The 25,429-nt window shown below is 43.3% G+C and overlaps 1 protein-coding gene across 1 annotated transcript in view; it reads right to left on the bottom strand.

The window, feature by feature from the left end:
• rpa1 (replication protein A1) overlaps positions 1-25,009 on the bottom strand; it is a 62,637-nt gene extending 37,628 nt beyond the window's left edge. The window contains exons 1-7 of the mRNA XM_070856972.1: positions 24,856-25,009; positions 22,705-22,752; positions 15,597-15,669; positions 13,607-13,715; positions 8,032-8,120; positions 5,011-5,094; positions 4,071-4,203 (exon numbers count right to left, since the gene is read on the bottom strand). Coding sequence (XP_070713073.1) covers positions 4,071-4,203; positions 5,011-5,094; positions 8,032-8,120; positions 13,607-13,715; positions 15,597-15,669; positions 22,705-22,752; positions 24,856-24,888 — 569 coding nt within the window. The 5' untranslated portion in view covers positions 24,889-25,009. The remainder of the gene's footprint in view (positions 1-4,070; positions 4,204-5,010; positions 5,095-8,031; positions 8,121-13,606; positions 13,716-15,596; positions 15,670-22,704; positions 22,753-24,855) is intronic.
• Positions 25,010-25,429: the final 420 nt, after the last annotated feature.

Below are 25,429 nucleotides of genomic sequence, written 5' to 3' on the forward strand. Positions count from 1 at the left end.
GGAAGTCCAGAACCAGGGGACACAGTCTAAAGATAAGGGGTAAGCCATTCAGGACCGAGATGATGAGAAACTTCTTCACTAAGAGAGCTGTTAACCTGTAGAATTCTCTACCGCAAAGTGTTGTTGATGCCAGTTCATTGGATATATTCAACAGGGAGTTAGATATGGCTCTTATGGCTAAAGGGATCAAGGGGTATGGAGAGAAAGCAAGAAAGGTGTACTGAGGTGAATGATCAGCCATGACCTTATTGAATGGTGGTGCAGGTTTGAAGGGCCGAATGGTCGACTCCTGAACCTATTTTGTACGTTTCTTTCAACCCAGTCAGTGCCGAAAAAAACCCTGCAAGTTTCCGGTAAACGAAACCTAAATGTAGCGCCGGCGTTAACCGAGTCATCGGGGGGGGGGGGGGGCTAACAGTGTGCGCCTAAAATGCACTGTGCAGGCGCTTAAAAAAAAACTTAGTGCGCATGCGCAAAAAAAACCCCAGCTGCGTGCGTGGAGGACATTTGGCCGGGGATAGCAGTGGCTGCATAGAAGAATTGGAAAAGGCTGCCCAGGGTATTTGTTGAAGGATGCCCCCTGTTGATGTGCTGACTTTGGCTGCCGTTTGCACTTTTGGAGTATCTTTGGAAAATTTTAGCCACTTGGAACTTCAATGGAAAAGGAGTGGTGCAGATTGATTTAATTTGCCTGCTCAACCAAGGAGGAGCATTAAATGTAAGTTTTATTTAAGCTGAATTATTTTCAAACTGCATTAAGTTGATAGAAAATACCCACGGTAGCCCTTCGGCCAGGGATAGGAGCGGGCCAACGCCGATTTCTTTAAGTGTAGGTAAGGATATTTCATACGGTGTTGCATGTGTCTGCGGTTTAAAAAACATTATTTGGGGAAAGTGGCCTTATGGCCAGAAAGGGCGCGTATACTGCTTTTTAGCGTACACCAACGCCAGAATGTATCACGCCAAACATTCTGCCGCTAGTAGTCAAGACGGCACCCCAATATTGGGGAAACTTTTAACTGACCTTCAACGCCAGAAAAATCGCTGCTGGTCAAAATAGGGGCCATTATCTTCAAAAGTTACACCAAAGTATTAGAGGAGATTCATGAAAGAATGGCAAAGAATTTATGAATCAGGGCACCATGAGAATGAAACAAATTTCATCACTGGGGAAATATTGCATAATGTTGGAGGGGAGGCATGATTCAGACCTTCAAAGTGACAGGCAAAGATGATGTAGTAGTAATTACATTATCTGGTGATACGGATGTTAATTTATTTAAATTAGCAATCTCCCATGGTGTTGCCTGCACTATTTTATAAGTGACAGGACCATTGTGTCAAATTCCACACAATGCATTATATAACAAAGGATACATGTTTGTCTTGATAACCCTTTCCTAACGGGCATGAAAAGGGACTGCTTTGAGGATAGCTGTCTGTTGCAAACGTGTTTAACTTGGCCTATTCCCTTAAGGTTACAAAGTGCCGCAGGAGCACAGCAGACCAGACAAGTGATCTTTGAACTACTCTGGCCCCAAGTTTCCACATGATTTGCTCCTGATTTTTAGGAGCAACTGGTAGAGAACGGAGTATCTTAGAAATCGGAATTCTCCACATTTAAGTTTTCTGCAGTTCTAGTCAGGTAGAACAGTTTCACTTTTGAACAGAATTTTCTTTTCAAAAGGGGGTGTGTCCAGCCACTGACGCCTGATTTGAAAGTTTCCACAGTGAAAACGTACTCCAAACTAACTTAGAATGGAGCAAGTGAAGATTTTTGTACGCTTGAAAAAACCTTGTCTACACATTAAAAAAATCAGGCGCAGGTTACAAATTAGGCATCGGGAACAAGGTGGGGGGGGGGGGGAAAGGGGGAAGGGAAGTCATTAAATTCTACAATAAATCCTTAGTTATACTTATACAAATAAATCCAACCTGAATAAAAATTTATAAGTAAAGAAAAGATTAAATAAACCATGTTCCTACCTGTGTGAAAGTGCTTCAGGCAGGCCTTTCAGGCAGCGGTTTGCCGTCGGGACCGACCGACGGCAGGGGGAGGGAGAAAGCTGCAAGAAGCCTCAGTGCTTCAGGCAGCCGTTTGCCGTCGGGACCGACCAACGGCAGGGGGAGAAAGCTGCAAGAAGCCTCAGTGCTTCAGGCAGCCGTTTGCCGTCGGGACCGACCGACCGACGGCAGGAGGAGAAAGCTGCAAGAAGCCTCAGTGCTGATCATGGAAGGGCAATGTGGTTTTATTAAAAAATGTTAAAAATTGAACAGCTACAAAGAATTTGAATAGTCTCAAACAAATGCATGTGTCTCGTTTATCACTGTCTATCTTTAATTACAGAATGCACTCCCTCACACACAGAAATATCAAGAAAATTAAAATACAAGCCTTTGCAAGGGTTCAATAAACAAATTTTCACTTTTTCTGCAGTACTTTTTAAAATGGCCGAGTGCCAACGTTTACTTCAGACTGCGCGTGTGCGAACGCTCCAACATGCACGCGCTGGGTTGCCGGCACCAAAAAAACTCATTTAAATTGTACCCGCCCCCTCCTACTTACAATATCGGCACGAGTGGTAGGCTCCGCCCCCTGTGCGCCGCGCCAAGCAGACATCGAGCTGCAAGGCGCTCGAGAATACCGCGTTTTTGGCGTGAAAAACGGGCACCCAGCTCGGAGAGACGCCTGTTTTGCCGCTTGTGGAAACTTGGGGCCCATATTACTCCCAGTGTAGAAATGCTTCAAATCAGACACTTCCCAAGCAATGTTCCCTTTTTTGGGTGCGCTGCCCCTTTAATGGGCTGCTCGACCCATTCAAATTGTCGCACATGTGCGGTTTTTTCCCCATTGTAAAGCCGCCTGCACGGGAGCTCTAGATAGCTACGCGGCCTAAAGAGAACATTAATCCCAAGGTTAATTAAATTACAGAGGGAAGTGTGTGTTTAGAAAAAAAAAATCAGCAGTGGTTCCTGCTTTCCTCCTGAGTCAGCAGGAGGGGTTCGCGCATTGGACCCTTGATGCTCGAGGTCAGTAGCTGCCTGTAAATCCTCAGCGCCTCCCCTTGGGCTGAGGCAAGTAGAAACCAAGAGCAAATAATTGGCTCTTCCATTTAAAAAAAATTTCAATTGTGATTTGTAGCCATGTTATACGAATGCCTGATTTGGCCCCAATATCAAATGCGATACTTTCAATAGTGCAGGACGCATGTGACAAGACAGAGATTATAGGTCTAGAGGACCCGAGACAAAAAAGTTACATGAAATCTCCCTCTGCTCAAGTAGTAAATACAGAAAGGACTCCCAGCAAAAAACAGCTAATGCTAATTTGATTTTTTAAGTGGATAAATATTTGAGTAAGACAGTTTGAAGGTTATAGGGCCAAGTGCAGACAAAGGTGATCATATACATGCATTCTTGTACTGCTGGGACCATGGAAATGTCATCTATGAAATGCAACTTGTCAACTTGAATAATGTAATGCCATATTGATATCCTACAATTCTGCAAGATTACCCTTGGGAGTTGGGGATTAGCCACAGATATTGATCTCTCAATTTTTTTTAAAAACTTGTTCACATTCCTCAGATTAAATAATTAGCATACAGTCCATGAAATAGCAAATTATATGAGCTATTGAAAGAATGGGCTTGTTGAGCCAAATAACCTTCATTAGTGTCCTATGCTTTTATTTATGGAGATAGATTTTGCAACTTACAATGTATGCAGGATATTGTACCATGGACAACCTGAACAGCTATTGTTAACTAAAACCATAGGTGTTTCAAAGCAGAAACGTGTGGAGAATTACATATCTGAAGAGATTACAATTTTAATGTAGAAAAGTACTGAAGTGGGATTTAAACATCTATCATCTAAACTGAAGGCCAAATTAATCATGCACTTGCTATCAACCAGTTTGTATTTACTGTGAAGAAATGTGGAAGCACCGTTAACCTCAAGATAAACTGAACCCAAGTGGTTTACCAGTACACTCGTAAGTAGGACAAAGCCACCCACCCACAATCATTCAATTTGGGACGCAACTAGAACAAGTTGAGCTCACTTACTTGGACTGGTAGGGGTTAAGGCAGGCGATGGGCACCACTTTCGCCTGTGATCCTCCACTGCTGCTAGGCAGTCCTCTGATACCACCAGGTTTGCCAAATATCCTGCTCTCACCTTTTGCTGGGTTAGTGTGGGCTATAAAAGAAAGAGACTTGCATTTATATAGCCACCTTTCACGACCTCAGGACACCCCAAAGCGCTTTACAGCCAATGAAGTTTGTAGTCACAATTGTAATGTAGGAACAATATTTTGCATACCAATACATCCCTTTTTTCCTTTTGAAAGATGATACTTATACAAGGCTCTGGGCTGTGTTCCTGGTTGATTTTTAAAATTCTCATTCAACGAAATGAAGTGCGCTAAACAGCTGGATGAATCAGAGCAAGTCAAGACTTTCCTTTTGAGGTTGCCTCATCATTTACTAATTAAATCATAGCACTTTACAGCACAGGTGGCATCCATTCAGCCTGTTATGCCGACTCTCAAAGAGCTATGCACTTACCACCATTCTCTGCCCTTTTAATTTTATCTTTTAAAAAAAAACATTTAAAGTGAGGAGTTTTGTACTTATTTGGGCTAGGCTCCAATATGTTCAGTAAGCTTATTAGAAAGCAGTTCCAACATGTGCATTATTACAATCACAAGTCAGCATTTATTTAAAAACAACCATGCGTCAGGTACTAAGTTAGAAGAGGTGGGCAGTCTCAACCCAAATTACATTGGGAATGAGCTTACAGTATAAAAGAGTCAATTATTCCAATTGCATTACCCATTAATTTAGCGTAAGCCAGTTAAACCTCATGAACAGGCCAGGATAGATAGCGTGGCAACTGGAAATATTATACCAGTAGAGCAGCAAATGCTTGAGTAACCATTAAGGAAGCTTTGTACTGCACCCAATATATGCCTAAAAGTAGGAGTTTGACACTATAATTTCTCACCTGAAGCAGCATCAGATGCATAGCCATTTTGTACTGGTTTGACTGCTGACGGATTGGTAGCAGCAGCTGACTGCTGTGTCTGACCTGTGTAATGTAAAAACTGTAAATGTTGGTGATCTACATCAATTATGAAAGAAAACACTTGTTCTCTCAGCGTCACCAACCATTTTGGATGTGAAACTTAAAGAAAAAGAAAGCATTTTGCTACTAACTATAGATTTACCTCAGTTTAACTCGAACAAGTATTTATATAGCGTCTTTAACATAGTAAAACATCCCAAGGTGCTTCACAAGAGTGTAAAAGGACAAAATGAGAGGGGATCTCATAGAAATGTTTAAAATTCTGATGGGTTTAGACAGGTTAGATGCAGGAAGAATGTTCCCAATGTTGGGGAAGTCCAGAACCAGGGGTCACAGTCTAAGGATAAGGGGTAAGCCATTTAGGACCCAGAGAGTGGTGAACCTGTGGAATTCTCTACCACAGAAAGTTGTTGAGGGCAATTCACTAAATATATTCAAAAAGGAGTTAGATGTAGTCCTTACTACTAGGGGGATCAAGGGGTATGGCAAGAAAGCAGGAATGGGGTACTGAAGTTGCATGTTCAGCCATGAACTCATTGAATGGCGGTGCAGGCTCGAAGGGCCGAATGGCCTACTCCTGCACCTATTTTCTATGTTTCTAAAACATGGCAAAGAAAGATAGAATACACACGTCTGACCGTTACATCAATCACATAAGTTTCTAAAAATGCCAGGCTGTTTTAAATGTGTAGCTGAACCTTACAGACTTGGCAGATTCCAGGTTTCATCTCTGTTCTGTGCCAAGTGGCTGCAGGGATCTTCTTAGGCAGTCCCTCGGAGTAGAGGATGACTTGCTTCTACACGAACATGAGTTCTAAGGTGGCTGATGAGTCCAATGTGGGATATACTGACTCTGTCATAGGTGGGGCAGGTGGTGGTTGAAGGGACGGGTGGGTGGGGTGCTTGGGTTGTCGTTCACGCCTTCCGCTGTTTGTATTTGGCTTCTGCGTGCTCCCGACAAAGAGACTCAGTGTTTGGCGCCTTCTCGGATGCTTCTTCTCCACTTTGAGCGGTCATGGACCAGGGATTCCCAAGAGTCGGTGGAGATGTTACATTTTTTCCAACGAGGCTTTGAGGGTGTACTTGAAGCATTTTCTCTGCCCTCCTGAGACTCGCATGCCGTGACGGAGCTCGGAGGAGAGTGCCTGTTTTGGGAGTCTTTTATTAGGCATGCTGACTACGTGGCCCGCCCATCGGAGCTAATTGAGCGTGGTCAATGCTTTGATGCTGGGGATGTTGGCCTGAGATAATAGACGTTGATATGCCTACCCTGCCAATGGATTTGCAGAATTTTGCGGAGGCAGTGTTGGTGGTACTTCTCCAGTGCTTTGAGGTGCCAGGGATACAACAACTGGAATTAGTATCCCGAGGACAGGGTGGATAAGGGGGGGAAACCAGTGGATGTGGTGTATCTGGATTTCCAGAAGGCATTCGATGAGGTGCCACATAAAAGATTGCTGCACAAGATAAGAGCGCACGGGGTTGGGGGTAATATGTTAGCATTGGCTAACAAACAGAAAACAGAGAGTCGGGATAAATTGGTAATTTTCCGGTTGGCAGTGACTAGTGGGGCGCCACAGGGATCGGTGCTGGGGCCTCAATTATTTAAAATCAATATTAATGACTTGGATGAAGGGACCGAGTGTAATGTAGCCAAGTTTGCTGATGATACAAAGATGGGAGGGGGGGAAGCAAGTTGTGAAGAGAACACAAAGAATCTGCAACGGAATATTGATTGGCTAAATGAATGGGCAAATCTTTGGTAGATGGAGTATAATGTGGGAAGGTGTGTGAGGTTATCCACTTCGACAGGAAAAATAAACAAATGATTTAAATGGAGAGATTACAAAATGCTGCAGTACAATTACAAAATGCTGCAGTACAGAGGGACATGGGAGTCCTTTTGCATGAAACATAAAAAGTTAGTATGCAGGTACAGCAAGTAATTAGGAAGGCAAATGGAATGTTGGCCTTTATTGCAAGGGGGAAAAGAGTATAAAAGCAGGGAAGGCCTGCTACTACTGTACAGGGTATTGGTGAGGCCACACCTAGAGTACTGTGTACAATCTCCGTATTTAAAGGAGATATATACTTGCATTGAAGACAGTTCAGAGAAGGTTCACTAGGTTGATTCCAGAGATGAAGGGGTTAACTTAAGAAAGGTTGAGCAGGTTGGGCCTATACTCATTGGAGTTGAGAAGAATGAGGTGATCTTATTGAAACACAAGATACTGAAGTGGCTCGACAAGGCAGATAGAGAGAGGATGTTGCCCCTCGTGGGGGAATCTAGAACTAGGTGGCATAGTTTCAGAATAAGGGGTCGCCCATTTAGAACTGAGATGAGGAATTTCTTCTCCGAGGTCGTAAATCTGTGGAATTCTCTGCCCCAGAGAGCTGTGGGGGCTGGGTCATTGAATATATTGAAGGTGGGGTAGACAGATTTTTGAACGATAGGGGAGTGAAGGGTTATGGGGAGCGAAGGGTTATGGGGAGCGGGCAGGGAAGTGCAACTGAGCACATCAGATCAGCCATGATTGTATTGAATGGCAGAGCAGGCTTAAGGGGCCAAATGGCCTACTCCTGGCTCCTATTTCTTATGTTCTATGAATGGGGAAAAAATGGTCCACTCCTGATCACCATCCAGAAAATTCTGTACCACCTGAATGGGTGTGGACCTTGTGCAAAAAAAGGGATTGGCTTGACTGTAATAACTCCATAAATAGCCTGCTGCCACTCAAGGGTCTGGGCTAGCCACTTGGGTGAAGCAGCAGAAGGAATCTGCAGAACCATACCCGGCAAGGAGTCAGTGCTTTCAAGAGAGAGATGGGGAGGGAACTATATTCGAGAGAGAGAAAAATAAGAGCTCAACTTAATTGCATACATATACACCTGTAATACAAATTAAACTATGTGAAAAACATTCTATTATATGAGACTTACCTTCATTGATTGGCACTGGATGACCAATCTCCCCATTCACCTGATCGGCTGTTTTAACAACTTTCAAGTCAACGATCACCACAGCACGTCTAGAATGGAAACAAATCAAGCATATTAATGACCCCTCATTTGGCCTACTAAATTGCAAATATTTTAATTATATGGATAGTCACACTTGGTCACATTTTGAAACCTTCCCAGCAAGAGGTGAGACAGTCCAATCTACAGCAAAAGATTGAAATCCTTTTTATATCTACTTTAGAGGAGGAATGTGAATTTTTAAAATAAAACTTGGCACTGAGACAGTAGATTTTTTGCAGGAAGCAAGGTAGCAACCTAATGGAATAGGTTTAACGAATTGGAGGAAAGTCATTTCAGAACTGAACCCCATACCAGTTAAATCCCAGATGGTTGTGCCCAGCATGCTGCGGGATGGAGTCGAGGACACGTGTCAAAGGCAGAGTCTCGATTAAGGAGATCTTCGAAGTGCTCCTTCCAGCGGGCCCTGACTTCCTTAGTATCCTTAATGAGTCTCCCCGTTCTTGGCCTTGGGGGTGATTGGGCCGTAGGTGGACTTAACTGCGGGTGAAGAATTCTCGCATGTCATGGCTGACGGCCAACTGCTGAATCTCCTGTGCTTTCTCCACCCACCATCTATTCTTTAGATCGCAAGATTTTTGTTGGACCTCAGCCATCAGCCACCTGTAGAGCTGCTTTGCTGCTCCCAAATTGGTTTTCTGCTTTAAGTTCAGAAATGTCCTGTGCTTGCCTCCTTGATAAAGTGCAACATCCCCACCGGCACCTGGGAATCCTTGGCCCAAGACCGCCTTAAGTGGAGGAAGAGCATCCGCGAGGGCGCTGAGCAGAGTCTCGTCGCCGAAAGCATGCAGAAAACAAGCGCAGGCAGCGGTCGGAGCGTGTGGCAAACCAGACTCCCCATCCACCCTTTCCTTCAACGACTGTCTGTCACACCTGTGACAGAGACTGTAATTCCCGAATTGGACTGTACAGTCACCCGAGAATTCATTTTTGGAGTGGAAGCAAGTCTTACTCATTTTGAGGAACTGCCCATGATGATGATGATGGTTGTGCCCACAGTAAATCAGAGGACAGTCAATCATGAGTGCGCCCAGAACGCCCTGTTGAAGCCACCTGCTTTGCTCATTAAATGCACACTCGTCTACTGCTCCCTCCCCGACATCACTGCCCTATTGCACCATTCCATTCAACCACTGCCGAGCTAGTTGACTGCTGCCCCACAAGCATTATATTCTTTCCTACAATATCACCCACACGCTGCCAGCCTCAAGATTCCTGTGCGCACCAAGGTGCAATTACAATGTGGCAAGCTTTCCATTATAAGTCTAGTCATAGGAATTTATAATGAAAAAGGCTAACAGGAAGTGTGCACGGATACCAAGATGTTTAAATATATATATTTTTTTTTTTAAAAAGAGGGAAAAGGGAGAAAATGAAAGATTCAGTAAAAAAAAAAAGAAGAGCTTGCATGCATTGTGCCTTTCACCATGCTAGGAATTTTCAAAGAACTTCATAGCCAATTAGCACACAGCAAGATCCTATACCCAGCAATGAAATAAATGACCTGATCAGTTTTACAATGGTGCTGGCCAGGACACTTGCAGAACTTCCTGCTCATCCTCAGTGCTAACAGAGGGGGCATATCTCAGCTAAAAGATAGCACGTCCAACAGTGCAGCCCTACTCACTATTTCACTGAAGTGTCAGCCAAGGTTATGTTACTCCAAGTCCCGGAGTGGGACTTGAGCCAACATTCTTCTAACTCACCAGCAAAAGTATGATCACTGATCCAAACCTGACCACTTGTAACTGGCGCTGGAACATTGGATTTCAGGTACAGGGTGAACCTCCCTTATCTGGAACCTAGCCTGTTCTGGATAAGGGATTTTTCCAGACAAGGGATGGTCACATTAAATTAGATGGTACAGGTACTGAGCAAGGGTATATCGGGGTTGGCTGACTTGGGGCTGGGAGTGCAGCAGAGAGATAATGGGGGGGGGGGGGGGGGGGGTGGCGGTGGATCGCAGGGTCAGGCCAGCGATTGCAGGAGTCAGCATCAAGGAAGGACTTCAATTTGTTCATGTCGGAGTTCTGCGCATACGGTGGCCGGGAATGGTTCCGGACGAGGGGTGGTTCTGGACAAGGGAGGTTCAACCTGTATTCAGCCAATGCTGAGCCAAATACAAATGAGTTACGACACTGAAAAACTTCTCCCGTGTGGATTTGACTATTTTCATTCCGGTCGCAGGGTGTATTCTACTTTTGTGTTTGTTGCCCAATAGGGAATGTTTCATACTGGATACAAGACCAATTAATAGTAAATGCTGTTCTAGAGCCATGATTATGTGTTGAGCTGGGGGTGCTAAACTGTCCTGACTAGCACTAGACCTTTAGTCCTTGATGCAATAACTGATATGGGAGAGAATAAAATAGATTTATAAAAGTTGCAGACATGACCAATTCAGTTTATATTTAACTTTTATTTTTCATTGTTGACCCTGTCTGACTCACTCGCCTTCATTTTTCTAATCCACATTATTTTAAAAATACCATTTGAAATCAAGGCCCATGTTTGTTCTCGTTTAGTGGAATTATTTTTTGACTTTTCAGTGCTGTACACTTGAGTGCTTCTGTAAATATGCAACTGCAAGCATTGGAACAGGACAGTTAAGAAGCCATTTTCATGAAGAGGAATCATTAGATTGTGTATAATATTGGCGACACCTAATTACACAAGGAACCTTTGTGATCAAGCAGGACAAACTTGCCACAAAATAGAGACAGGTTATCCAACCAGTAAATAAAAGCAGCTTACGGTGTTAAATAGAGCAACGTGTATTTCATCGTTATGGTGCATGCTAGGTTAAGTGCTGTGTGTGGAATGGTGCGTGGGAGCTAAAAAGAGAATACAATCCTTTTATCATGTTTCAAAGAGTTTGGATCCAGCACAAACTTGTTCATATGTACAGTGTATATTAGAGCTGGTTATGTGCATGGCTTAATTCAGTACTGCAGTGGGAAGAGTAGGCAGTCTCCACTGTCAGTAGGTTTTTGTAGTCTAATGCCAGGGCCTACTTCTACTCTTTCTGCATGCTGGTGGTTCCTTCAAGCCCAAGTTATCTTGCCCCATTACAAGACTGGATATTGTACATTAAATGCAGCAAGACAGGTGTTGCGTTATGAAGTTGAGCCAGTGTCAACCTCTGAAGATGAAATGCTGCAGAACTGAAGTCTGTCCTTTGCACACTGAATAATCACATTGTAGTTTGGGAGTGTGGGAATAGGTATGGAAGTTTTATTTTGGTTGGGGGTTGGTGCAATGTTCCCGCTGAGCTGCGTAGCGGACTGGAGGTCCCGCGCAGGCCGCTCACTGGTTCTTACACGGAAGAAAGCGCGCATGCATGAAAATTTGAATGAGCCACACAGCCAGTTGAAGGGACTACGCAGAAATTTTTTTTTAGAGGGAACATTGCGTGGGTGGTGGTAAATAGAAGAACAGGGTTCAGACAGTAGGAAAGCAATATAAGAAGTTCACTTACGGCAAGTTATGTTGCAACCCTCCCATTATCAACTGGCACAAGTAATCCACCAGTGGACAGGAGTGTTCTCCTTTACAAATGAATGTTAGCACAAGTCCAAATGGACTGCAAAATTGTTCAGTGAAATACAGCGAAATAAAAAGAAAATCAATGTCATGCTTGCTGTGGTTAATTAATTCCTGCTGTACGTAACAATTCCTCCATTGTAGATTGTCTGCTGCAGACAGCCAGACCCATCTTCAATTTATCTGGGGCTGGAAAAGTCCAACCTCCACTCGAGCAGCTCCAGGGAATTTCTCACTGAAATGATAGATCAGTTATGGATGCTAAAATAACGTTTGCACTGTGCGCTAATTCTGAGTTACTCAGAAAACTGTTCATTAAAAAATATATACATATACACATGAATGGTAGTTGGCTAGGACTGGTTCAATAATTTTCTCCTTTTATTTGAGAGCCACAAGTGGTTCGGCCAAGAATATTTCCAGAGCCAACTAAAATACAGTATTGAGGAAGTTTGTTTTCATTGCTATGTCCAAACTGATAAAGCTGCCTCCGGAAACAGACGCAATTACTTTCATCTATTGGTTTCAGACAGAGCTTCATTGGCTTCTCCAGTTTATCCAAACGTCTGGATAAACCACATCTGCTGTAAGGCCAGCTCACTGTATCTTATAATACTTCATGGTTCCCATCTTAAAATATTCTTAACTCTTGAGAGGCAGCTTAAAAAAAAGAGAAACTGACATTTCAAATTGTGATTGTATATTCAAACTTGAATATTAGAAATGGACAGTGGCACATCTCTTCAGCACTTCCAATGGCACAGAGCATGCACCGTTTTATTATTTTTCAGCACTTATACTAAACATTATTTAAATTTTACCTCTCCGTGGATTCAAGGCTTAATCCAAATCTTGTGCGTGTATTTTAGGCTGACATGTCGGTGCAGCATTGAAAGATTCATGCATTGTCGGAGGTGCCAAAGACCGTCTGCCTATGCAGGTTAAGATTCCATGGCTCTATTAAAGAGCAACAAGGGCATTCTCCCAGTGTCTTGGGCAATATTTATCGGTCAAGCAATACTACCAGTTTAACTGGTTATTTACATTTGTGGGGCCTTACTCGGTTTAAAATGGCTGTTGTGTTTGCCTGCATAACGGGCTAGAATGAATTTGCATTTATGTAGCATCTTTCACGATCTCCGGACGTCCCACAGCACTTTACATCCTCAAGTACTTTTGAAGTGCACTCTCAGTTGCAATATTGGAAAATGCAGCAGACAATTTACACACAACAAGCTCCCACAAACAGCAACGAGATAATGACAAGATAATCTGTTTTAGTGAGTAGGTTGGCCAGGACACCAAGGAGATCTCCCCTGCTCCTCTTCGAATAGTGCCATGGGATCTTTTACATCTGCCCAAGGGGGGCAGACAGAGCCAGTTGAATGTCCCAACCAAAAGACGGCACATCCAATAGTGCAGTACTACACTATCAGCCTAGATTATGTGCTCAAGTGCCTGGAGCTGGACTTGAAGCCACAACCACTCTCAGAAGCGACTGCGCTACGATGGAGCTTTGGGACATCCAGGAGGGCGCTGAGCACCTAGAGTCTCGTCGCCGAGAGCATGCAGAAAGCAAGCGCAGGTAGCGGAAGGAGCGTGCTGCAAACCAGACTCCCCACCCACCCTTTTTCTTCAACGACTGCCTGTCCCACCTGAGACTGTAATTCCCGTATTGGACATGAAAGATACCCAATAAATGCAAGTTCTTGCTTTAAACTTGCTCTCTGATTAGATCCAGATGCATTGTCTATGCCAATCTTCTTTGCTTTTCTTGAATCAGACATTAGGAAGTATATTCATCACTCACCTCCAATTTTCTCCTCCTCCAGCCCAGGTGAGAAGTACTCCATATTAAATAGGGAAAGCCTCTACCATTTTAAGCATAAATATATCTTTCACTGCTCACAAATACTGGACATGTGCATTGTACCTTCCATCCTTCATTGTATTACAGATGAACCGGTTGATCTGGCAGACGCAGTTTATTGCAATAAGGCCCTCATCGCCCATGTAGTTCAGTTGAGTTGCAAGAAGGAAAGCTAAAAAAACAAACAAGGATTTTTTTTCCAATCGATCACACCAATGCTTAATGTCTTACGTCCCAATACATTGTAAAAGCTGCCGCCACACCAATATTTCAGGGGTATCTCTGACCACTCATCACTTTATCAAATGCTAATTAATACCATTTTCAAGTAATTATTAGACAGACTTTTTAAGAATATAATTACAGAATTGGGAAGATTTTGACTAACTATTGGTCATAAAATATTCCCAAGTGTGAGTAGCTAAAAGTTAATGCAATTCATTAACAATTAAACTTATAAACAATGCAAACTGCTCCATGCAGTATTTCTGTTAGAAGTATTGGTTATCATGATACATGTTAATGATCAATGTCCTATTTTTCTCTGGAGTCTTGCAGAGCACCAATCTCCAACTAAAGAGGCTGGCAAAAACAATTACGACTTGCATAACTTACCTGGAAGGGTGGTACGATGCAGAAACCCTCACCACATTTAAAAAGTGCTTGGATGGGCACTTGAAGTGCCGTAACCTGCAGGGTTACAGACCTAGAGTTGGTAATTGGGGTGAGACTGGGTAACCTCTTGTTGGCCGGCGCAGATACGATGGTAAGTACTGCAGGGAATCAAATAAGGCCAGGGTGATCCCCTGGACTAGTTTTGGTCGCCTGGATGGGTCGGAGCAGAATTATCTCAGATCCCCCCCTCCCCACCCGGCTAGGATTTTAAATCTGGTTTTTGCCTCTCCCAGGGCTCCGGTTGGGGTGGAGTGTAGAATGTTTCAGTGTAAGGGGTGTCGCAGTTGTGTGGGGCGGACTGGTTGGGGCTGTGTGCTCTTTACTTTTCCGCCATTGTTCATAGGTTTATATGTAACCTTCAGGGCTGCTGACCGAAGGCCGTGCGGCTCCTTGTCGGCCGGTACGGACACGATGGGCCGAAATGGCCTCCTTCTGTGCTGTAAATTTCTATGTTCCATTTATACGCAGACATTGAACCAGATCACATGAGCAATGCAGATTGATTTTATCTTTGGCAAAGACTGGGAGTTCACTGACTCAGCAACATTACCTGTAAACATGGTGTTCCCTTCCATATGTATGCTGACGACTCCCAACTATACAACTGCTGCCACTCGCCAATCAAGTTGTGGATAAGCCAGAATTTCCTCCAGCTAAACATTCGTCATTCAAAGCTAATTAGCTCAAACTATTAAGTCCACACCCAGTAAGTCAGTCAGTTAGGCTGAACTTGACCAGGTGCTCTGCTCGACTTGGGAGTTGAGTTTCAAACATCCAGTAATCACCAAGACCCTCTATTTCCACTGCCAAAATATATCACCTGTTCCGTCCCTATTGCGCACCCACCATTGCTGAAACTTCCCTGTTGAGCTGTGGCTAACCATCCTCCAGTGCAATGATTTCAAAATTGTCATTTACAAATCCTTCCACATTCCATCTGCAACCCGTGCCTGCCCTATTTTCCAACGCTCAACATCCATTCTTTTAGGTTTGTACTATTGTGTGCTTCCGCTCCTCCACCCTGCTCCACTGCAAGCAGTCAATCACTGCTCTGTACTCAAAATTGCACAAAAAAAATACACGCGAGCTTGGCACATTTCTCCCATTCTTGCAAAGCCTCCTCAAAACCTATATCTGCAGGCATGCTTTCAATCATCTGTCAATTCCTGCTCTGTGTTTGTGAGGCGCCTTCTCATTATGTTAAAAGCACCATGTAAGTGGTGGTAGTGGTAGTAGTAGTAGTAGATCCAGTTTAAAATTGCAAGACCAAATCCATTATTAGCATGCTAATATGTTGCATAAAATTCAATGAATTGGTTGAAGAATTAAATCATTCTTATTTAGATAATACAAACAAATTCTGTTCAGCAATACTTACATGACAGCGTATGGATTCCATCACTCATTAGTACACGATACCTTGGGGGGCCATTTGTAATTTTTCGGATACTCTATAAAACAAGATAAATTGCTTATATGGCAGAAGCAATATTGGCTGTAAATAACAATTATATATTACAATAGATTTACGTGACAGTAGGCAGAAGGGGCCCTTTCCAGTTTGCACATTCATATTAACTAACTGGGATCACCAAAATTTAAGCAACTGAAGTCATTGGGCCCCAATTTGGAGTCCACAAGCCAGAATCACAGGGGTAGAGTTTCCGCTGATTTTTTCAGCCCAATTCATAGAAACATAGAAAATAGGTGCAGGAGTAGGCCATTCGGCCCTTCGAGCCTGCACCGCCATTCAATATCATGGCTGATCATTCACCTCAGTACCCCTTTCCTGCTTTCTCTCCATACCCCTTGATCCCTTTAGCCGTAAGGGAAATATCCAACTCACTCTTGAATATATCTAACGAACTGGCATCAACAACTCTCTGCGGAAGAGAATTCCACAGGTTAATAACTGAGTGAAGAAGTTTCTCCTCATCTCGGTCCTAAATGGCTTACCCCTTACCCCTGGTTCTGGACTCCCCCATCATCGGGAATATTCTTCCTGCATCTAACCTCTCCAGTCCCGTCAGAATTTTATGTTTCTATGAGATCCCCCTCATTCTTCTAAACTCCAGTGAATACAGGCCAAGTCGATCCAGTCTCTCCTCATATGTCAGTCCTGCCATTCCGTGAATCAGTCTGGTGAACCTTTGCTGCACTCCCTCAATAGCAAGAACGTCCTTCCTCAGATTAGGAGACCAAAACTGAACACAATATTCCAGGTGAGGACTCACCAAGGCCCTGTACAGCTGCAGCAAGACCTCCCTACTCCTATACCCAAATCCTCGCGCTATGAAGGCCAACATGCCATTTACCTTCTTCATCGCCTGCTACACTGCATGCCAACCTTCAATGACTGATATACCATGACATCCAGGTCTCGTTGCACCTCCCCTTTTCCTAATCTGCTGCCATTCAGATAATATTCTGCCTTCATGTTTTTGTCACCAAAGTGGATAACCTCACATTTATCCACATTATACTGCATCTGCCATGCATTTGCTCACTCACCTACGCTGTCCAAGTCATCCTGCAGCCTCTTAGCATCCTTCTCACAGCTCACACCGCCACCCAGCTTAGTGTCATCTGCAAACTTGGAGATTACTATTCATCCAAAGTCAGTGCAACACTGGCAAAAGATTGCGTAATTTTAAGCGCAAATTACATTCAGGACAAAGTGTTTCCTCAATCTTTTGTGCTAATTTAAAAACCATCTCGCTAGAAGCCGGCCCGACCACAAATTTGGCCACGCCCCCAGGATGAATTAATCATCATTGGAAGTTTCTGCTAACTGCACTCGTTTGTGGGCCTTTGAAGAGACTAAAAATAAAGCTGGTTCTTTTGGGCGCAAGGACACAAGTAGGCACGTTTTAACAGCCTTCAATGTAATTTTGTTTTAAATTTACTAAGAAACTGACGTACTGTACTCCAATGTAAGTAACAAATGGTTCTGTATAGTTTTTTTAAAGTCCATTTTCAATCATTTAAAAATCAGGTTATTCACAGATGCTGGACTGACACTGATTAAACATGCTTATGTTTTGTGATGAATCTATTTTCAGCTGTATCAAACTTCAGAGTTACCACTTGAAATATTTTTTTGAAGCAGAATTTTTTTTAAATTGTATTTTGCACTGGTTCATGGCAGATTTTTCATTTGGCAATATGCAAATGAGTTTGAGCACAAAACTCGAGAAACAAAAAACACCTCTCAAAACTAGCGCAACTCTGAACACAATTTGCACCCGGATCGCTGATTGAGCCCAAAGCGGAAACTCTACGTCACAGATTGAGGACTATTCTCCTCAGTGATGTATAGAAACATAGAAAATAGGTGCAGGAGTAGGTCATTCGGCCCTTCGAGCCTGCACCACCATTCAATATGATCATGGCTGATTATTTTTGCAACTTTAGTACCCCATTCCTGCTTTCTCTCCATACCCCTTGATCCCTTTAGCCGTAAGGGCTACATCTAACTCCCTTTTGAATATATCAAACGAACTGGACTCAACAACTTTGTGGTAGAGAATTCCACAGGTTCACAATTCTCTTGAGTAAAGAAGTTTCTCCTTATCTCAGTCCTAAATGGCTTACGCCTTATCCTTAGACTGTGACCCCTGGTTCTGGACTTCCCAAACATCAGGGACATTCTTCATGCCAATCTAACCCGTCCAATCCCATCAGAATTGTATAGGTTTCTATGAGATCCCCTCTCATTCTTCTAAATTCCAATGAATATAAGCCTAGTCGATCCAGTCTTTCTGCATATGTCAGTCCTGCCATCCCAGGAATCAGTCTGGTGAACCTTCGCTGCACTCCCTCAATAGCAAGAATGTCCTTCCTCAGATTAGGAGACCAAAACTGTACACAATATTCCAGGTGTGGCCTCACCAAGGCCCTGTACAACTGCAGGAAGACCTCCCTGCTCCTATACTCAAATCCTCTCGCTATGAAGGCCAACATGCCATTTGCCTTCTTCACCACCTGATGTACCTGCATGCCAATTTTCAATGATTGATGTATCATGACACCCAGGTCTCGTTGCACCTCCCCTTTTCCTAATCTGTCACCATTCAGATAATATTCCGCCTTCCTGTTTTTGCCACCAAAGTGGATAACCTCACATTTATCTACATTATACTGCATCTGCCATGCATTTTCCCACTCACCTAACCTGTCCAAGTCACCCTGCAGCCTCTTAGCATCCTCCTCACAGCTCACACTGCCATCCAGCTTAGTGTCATCTGCAAACTTGGAGTTATTACATTCAATTCCTTTGTCTAAAATCATTAATGTAGATTGTAAATAGCTGGGGTCCCAGCACTGAACCTTGCAGTACTCCACTAGTCACTGCCTGCCATTCTGAAAAGGACCCGTTTAGTCCCACTTTTGGCTTCCTGTCTGCCAACCAGTTCTCTATCCAAGTCAATACATTACCCCCAATACCATGTGCTTTAATTTTTCACACTAATCTCGTGTGGGACCTTGTCAAAAGCCTTTTGAAAGTCCAAATACACCACATCCACTGGTTCTCCCTTGTCCACTCTACTAGTTACATCCTCAAAAAATTCTAGAAGAGTTGTCAAGCACGATTTTCCTTTCATAAATCCATGCTGACTTGGATCGATCCTATCACTGCTTTTTCATCTTTAATAATTGATTCCAACATTTTCCCCACTAGCGATGTCAGGCTAATCGGTCTTTAATTCCGTTTTCTCCCTCCCTCTTCTTAAAAAAAAAACTGGTGTTACATTAGCTACCCTCCAGTCTATAGGAACAGATTCAGAGTCTATAGAATGTTGGAAAATGACCACCAATGCATCCACTATTTCTAGGGCCATTTCCTTAAATACTCTGGGATGCACAGTATCAGGCCCTGGGGATTTAATGGCCTTCAGTCCCATCAATTTCCCTAACACAATTTTCTGACTAATAAAGGATTTCCTTCAGTTCCTCCTTATCGCTAGGGCCTAGTATTTCCAGAAGGTTGTGTGTGCCTTCCTTAGTGAAGACAGAACCAAAGTATTTGTTCAATTCATTAGCCATTTTTGTTCCCCATTATAAATTCACCTGATTCTGCAAGGGACCTACATTTGTCTTCATTAATCTTTTTCTCCTCACATATCTATAGAAGCTTTTGCAGTCAGTTTTTATGTTCCCTGCAAGCTTACTCTCATACTCTCTTTTCCCCCTCCTAATTAAACCTTTTGTCCTCCTCTGCTGAATTCTAAATTTCTCCCAATCCTCAGGTTTGCTGCTTTTTCTGGCCAATTTATATGCCTCTTCCTTGGATTTAACATTATCCTTAATTTCCCTTGTTAGCCATGGTTGAGCCACCTTCCCCGTTTTATTTTTTGTCAGACAGGGATATACAATTGTTGAAGTTCATCCATGTGACCTTTAAATGTCTGCCATTGCCTATCCTCCGTGAACCCTTTAAGTATCATTCGCCAGTCTATCCTAGCCAATTCAAGTCTCATACCATCGAAGTTACCTTTCTTTAAGTTCAGGAATCTAGTCTCTGAATTAATTGCATCACTCTCCATCTTAATGAAGAATTCTACTATATTATGGGCACTCTTCCCCAAGGGGCCTCGCACAACAATTAATCCTCTCTCGTTACACAACACCCAGTCTAGGATGGCTAGCTCTAATTGATCTCCCAACGTATTGGTCTAGAAAACCATCCCTTATACACTCCAGGAAATCCTCCTCCACCGTATTGCTACCACTTTGGTTAGCCCAATCTATATGCAGATTAAAGTCACCCATGATAACTGCTGTACCTTTATTGCACGTATCCCTAATTTCCTGTTTGATGCCATCCCCAACCTCACTATCGTTTGGTGGTCTGTACACAACTCCCACTAACGTTTTCTGCCCTTTGGTGTTCCGCAGCTCTACCCTTACAGATTCCACATCATCCAAGCTAATGTCCTTCCTTACTATTGCGTTAATCTCATTAACCAGCAATGCTATGCCACCTCCTTTTCCTTTCTGTCTATCCTTCCTGAATATTGCATACCCCTGGATGTTGAATTCCCAGCCTTGGTCACCCTGAAGCCATGTTTCCGTAATCCCAATTACATCGTATCCGTTGACAGCTATCTGCGCAGTTAATTCATCCACCTTATTACGAATGCTCCTCGCACTGAGACACAGAGCCTTCAGGCTTGTTTTTTTAACACTCTGTCCTTTTAGAATTAAGTTGTAATGTGGCCCTTTTTGATTTTTGCCTTGGATTTCTCTGCCCTCCACTTTTACTATTCTCCTATCTACCTTTTGCTTCTGCCCCCATTTTACTTCCCCTTGTCTCCCTGCATAGATTCCCATCCCCCTGCCATATTAGTTTAAACCCTCCCCAAAAGCACTAGCAAACACTCCCCCTAGGATATTGGTTCCGGTCCTGCCCAGGTGCAGACCGTCTGGTTTGTACTGGTCCCACCTCCCCCAGAACCGGTTCCAATGTCCCAGGAATTTGAATCCATTCCTTCTGCACCATTCAAGCCACGTATTCATCTTAACTATCCTGCTATTTCTACTCTGACTAGCACGTGGCACTGGTAGCAATCCTGAGATTACTATCTTTGAGGTCCTACTTTTTAAATTTAACTCCTAGCTCCCTAAATTCAGCTTGTAGGACCTCATCCCGTTTTTTTACCTATATCGTTGGTTCCTACATGCACCACGACAACTGGCTGTTCACCCTCTCCTCCAGAATGCTCTGTAGCCACTCCGAGACATCCTTGACCCTTGCACCAGGGAGGCAACACACCACCCTGGAGTGTCGATTGCGGCTGCAGAAGCACCTATCTATTCCCCTTACAGTAGAATCCTCTACCACTATAGCTCTCCCACTCTTTCTTGCCCTCTTGTGCAGCAGAGCCATCTATGGTGCCATGAACTTGCCTGCTGCTGCCATCCCCTGATGAGTCATCTCCCCAAACAGTAACCAAAACGATACATCTGTTTTGGAGTGAGATGACCGCAGGGGACACCTGCACGACCTTCCTTTCACTGCTCTGCCTGATGGTCACCCATTCCCTATCTGCCTGTGTAAACTTTACCTGCGATGTGACCAACTCACTAAACGTGCTATTCACAACATCCTCAGCATCGCAGATGCTCCAGAGTGAGTCTATGCGCAGCTCCAGTGCCACAATGCGGTCTGTCAGGAGCTGCAGCTGGACACTTCCTGCACACGTAGTAGTCAGGGACACTGGAAGCAGTGTCCCTGACTTCCTACATAGTACAGGAGGAGCATGACACGGGTCTGGGCTCTCCTGCCATGACTTAACCCTTAAATTAACTTAATTTTGCAAAACAATGCCAAACGTTACCCACTGATAAGAAAAGAAATCTGAGTATCTGCTGCTCTAAACCGGCCCACTTTGTTGAGCCATCTAGGATGGCAAAGAAAAGAAATACTTGCATTTCTATAGTGTCTTTCATGGCCTTCGAACACCCCAAAGTGTTTTACAGCCACTGAAATATTGTTTGAAGTGTAATCAACGTTGTAATGTAGGAAAGGTAGCAGCCAATTTGAGCACAAGCTCCCACAAACAGTAATGTGATAATGACCAGATAATTTTTTTTTTAAAAATATGAAAAGTGATGTTAATTGAGGGATAAATATTGGCCAGGACACCAGGGAGAACTCCCCCTGCTCTTCTTCGAAATAGTGGCCATGGAATATTTTACATCCACCTGAAAGACGGCACCTCCTGCAGTGCAGTGTTCCCTCAGCACCGTACTGGAATGTCAGCCCAGCAGAGAAATATGAAAATAACTGAACAGCTTCCCACAAAAAGAGGAACAGAATACCCACATTCTGTTCAATTGACCACAAGACGACAAAATATCTGCAGCGACAAAACCATTTAAAAAAATTTAAATAACAAGCGCAAACTATCCCAAACATTTAAATCTCTGGATTTCTCCAATATACTTTGCAACTAAACAGAGATCAACTGAAACCATTTTAACATGGCACATTGCAAGCAGACCTGGATGTTTTTCTATAGGGCTAAAGAAGAAATCACGTTGAGCTGCTTAAGAGCCCCGAGTACAAGCGTCGTGAACATCATTGGCAGTGGGCTGGGAGTAGTTTGCCTCCGCATCTTTTTTCCTACGAAAAGCATGATACCACATAAATGGAGGGGTGGGGTGGGGGAGAAACTAGAATGCGTAACTGTTTAATATTTTACGACAAATCATTTTTCATCGTGAACTAAAGTCCACTTCACCAAAAAGCAAGTTTGGTTAGCAGCAAGTTACACATTGGGCAAATGAATTGTCATGATGAGCAGTGTATTATCACTCACACACACAGAATCTAATATTTTCATCGTTTCTGGGGCTTGGTTTTATGCAAAACTGCAGTACGGAGGCTGCAAATTATGTTGCACAGTCAAGTGGAGACATTTACACGATGTGTAATGCCAAGTCAGTTGACAATTATACACAACAGAAAACAAGATACTTACAATAACTTGTAAAAGTGGCTGTGAAGGTGTTCCTCCTTGAACTATTGACTGTAAAACAAAGTTGAAGAGTTATTACTCAACAGATGTGTTATCCTTTTCACAGGGATTACTAACTAACAGTCCTTTGAATCGCTATGAAGATGGGCCTTTAGGTTCTGAGGTACTTTGTGCTCAAATTGGAGTGAGTTTGTAACACAAGATTATTCACAAAAATTACATCTGTGTTCAAGTTGCTGCAGCATTTCTTTTCTAGTTCAGAAGGCCCACCCTATAGCACCTCCCCCAAATCCCTGTTATCAGAATTCAGTTTGAAGACATGAATCGGAGTCTCATCACTGCATCCCACTGCAAATCAGGGCATTAAAACGATGGAACCACTGTTCCTTTCGTTTTCACAAGTATCTGGATTGTCACTGTTGTTAACAGAAGCATGAAATCAAGTTACAAGTTTTCTTCAGTAAGTTGTGTCTAAATACTCTAATTAGAACTTTAAAATTACATTTATGGTTCCCATTTAGATTGCAGTCTCCAAAGCATTGTTTTGACATTTCCTGACAGCAATGTTCAGTACATTTTCAGTTTTTTTTTTAACACTAGATATCCTACTTGGTGTCTGTTTTTATCTGCCCAATGTCTAGGCAAATGTAATGAGACCCAGATTTTTAATAGAAACCCTTGCAGCATATTGCTGCTTACAGGAATAATTCATATGCCACCATGTGACCTCCATGTCTTTAACAGGTAGATGAATTTATGTTTTCAGCTAAAAATGAACTGAATAGGCTAATGAACAGTGTCCCTTCAGTTGCCTGGAATTCCCTCCCTCGGCCTTGCTACCTTCCTTAAGACACTCCTTAAAACCTACTTATTTGACCAAGCTGTTGGTCACAAGAACACAATAGGAGGAGTAGGTCATTTGATCCCTCGAGCCTGTTCTGCCATTTAATAAGATCATGACTGATCTGATCAAATAAGGGATGGCATCAAATTGAAAACAAGGGCATACAATGTGGCAAAGACTAGTGGAAGGCCAGAGGATTTGGAAATGTTTTAAAAGCCAGCAAAGAACGACTAAATGATAAAGAGAGGGAAGATAGATTATGAAAGTAAATTAGCACAAAATATAAGATAGTAGGAGTTTCTACAGGTAAATAAAAAGGAAAAGAGTGGCTAAAGTAATTGTTGGTCCCTGGAGGATGAGACTGGGGAATTAATAATGGAGAACAGGGAAATGGCAGACTTTGAACAAATATTTTATATCAGTCTTCACAGTAGAAGACACTAAAAACATCCCAACAGTGGATAATCAAGGGGTTTATAGGGAGGGAGGAACTTAATACAATCACTAATGAAATAGTACTCGGTAAAATAATGGGACGAAAGGCAGACAAGTCCCTTGGACCTGATGGCTTACATCTTAGCGTCTTAAGAGAAGTGGCTGCAGAGATAGCAGATGCATTGGTTGTAATTTACCAAAAATTCCCTGCATTCTGGGGCCTTTATCATATTGCATATTTTCTGGTGTTTTTTTTTTAAAGTTTAACCAGGAGAAAGAGGAAATTCATAGCAAGTGCAAAAATGAAAAAGACGTGCATTTATATAGCGCCTTTCACGACTACCAGGTGTCCCAACGCGCTTTACCGCCAATGAAGTACTTTTTGAAGTGCAGTTACTCTTGTAATGTGGGACAGCCAATTTACGCACAGCAAGCTCCCACAAACAACAACGTGATAAGATAGGATTTATACCCGAAAGGTTAACCTAACTCAACTCCAACTAGATTTTATTTTATTTCAGCAGCCGAGAGGTAGAAGTGAGGTTTTAAAGGCTTTTTAAAAAAGCATTGGCCAAAATTAAACTCTTGGTGTGGCTGTAGGCAAACGTCTGGGGCCCGGTGCAGAGGCTTCATTCGGTATCCCACTTACCCTTTACAACAAGCAACAATTAACTGCATCATTTTATAATGTCCCTGTGCTTTCCCCCCCCCCCTCTTTCCCTCCCCTCCTCAAAACACTGGCACATTTGACCGAGTATTAATGATAAGAAATACTAACTGCGACACCGGCAGGTTTATATAACGAGGTAATGGCGGAAATAAAAACCGAACTGGATTTTTATAAAGTAAAACAAATTGATGCTGACGGAACGCACCGCTATGGCCCCTTCCGATAGTCTGATGGCCATCCTCTCGCCCGCTTTGAACCTCCTCTCGCTCCAAACCGACTGACAATTCTCGCTCCAGCCGCTCTCGCTTTTACTCTGGCGCCAAAAGTGTTGCCGCGGCGCGCGCGCTCGAGCCGTCCGGCGTCGCTCCCGCTAGCAACGCGCAGGCGCACTGGGCCTTCTCATCCGCTTGGTCGGCTTCATTTCCCTCAGTGCGCATGTGCAGTGCCTGTACTGGGAGGGGAAAGAGAGAGGGACGTACACTGCGTGATGACGTTTCAGCAACAGGAGGTGGAGAAGAGACTGGGTGAGAGCTTTGCTCGACGCCAGGTCGGAGTGGTGAGTTCTGAAGAGAGAATAAAAAGCCTCAATCTGTTCTATCTTTTCCCCATCTCTCAGTTCTGGTACCATTCTTGTCAGTCTTTTTTTTGTTGCACTTTCTTCAGTGACCTTTTTATAGTAATGGAGACCAGTACTGTGCACAACATTCTAAGTGAAATAAAGAATTGCATTTATAAAGCGCCTTTCACGACCTCAAAGACATTCCCAAACCGCTTTACAG

The sequence above is a fragment of the Pristiophorus japonicus genome, chromosome 16, assembly GCF_044704955.1.
Source record: "Pristiophorus japonicus isolate sPriJap1 chromosome 16, sPriJap1.hap1, whole genome shotgun sequence".
NCBI lineage: Eukaryota > Metazoa > Chordata > Chondrichthyes > Pristiophoridae > Pristiophorus > Pristiophorus japonicus.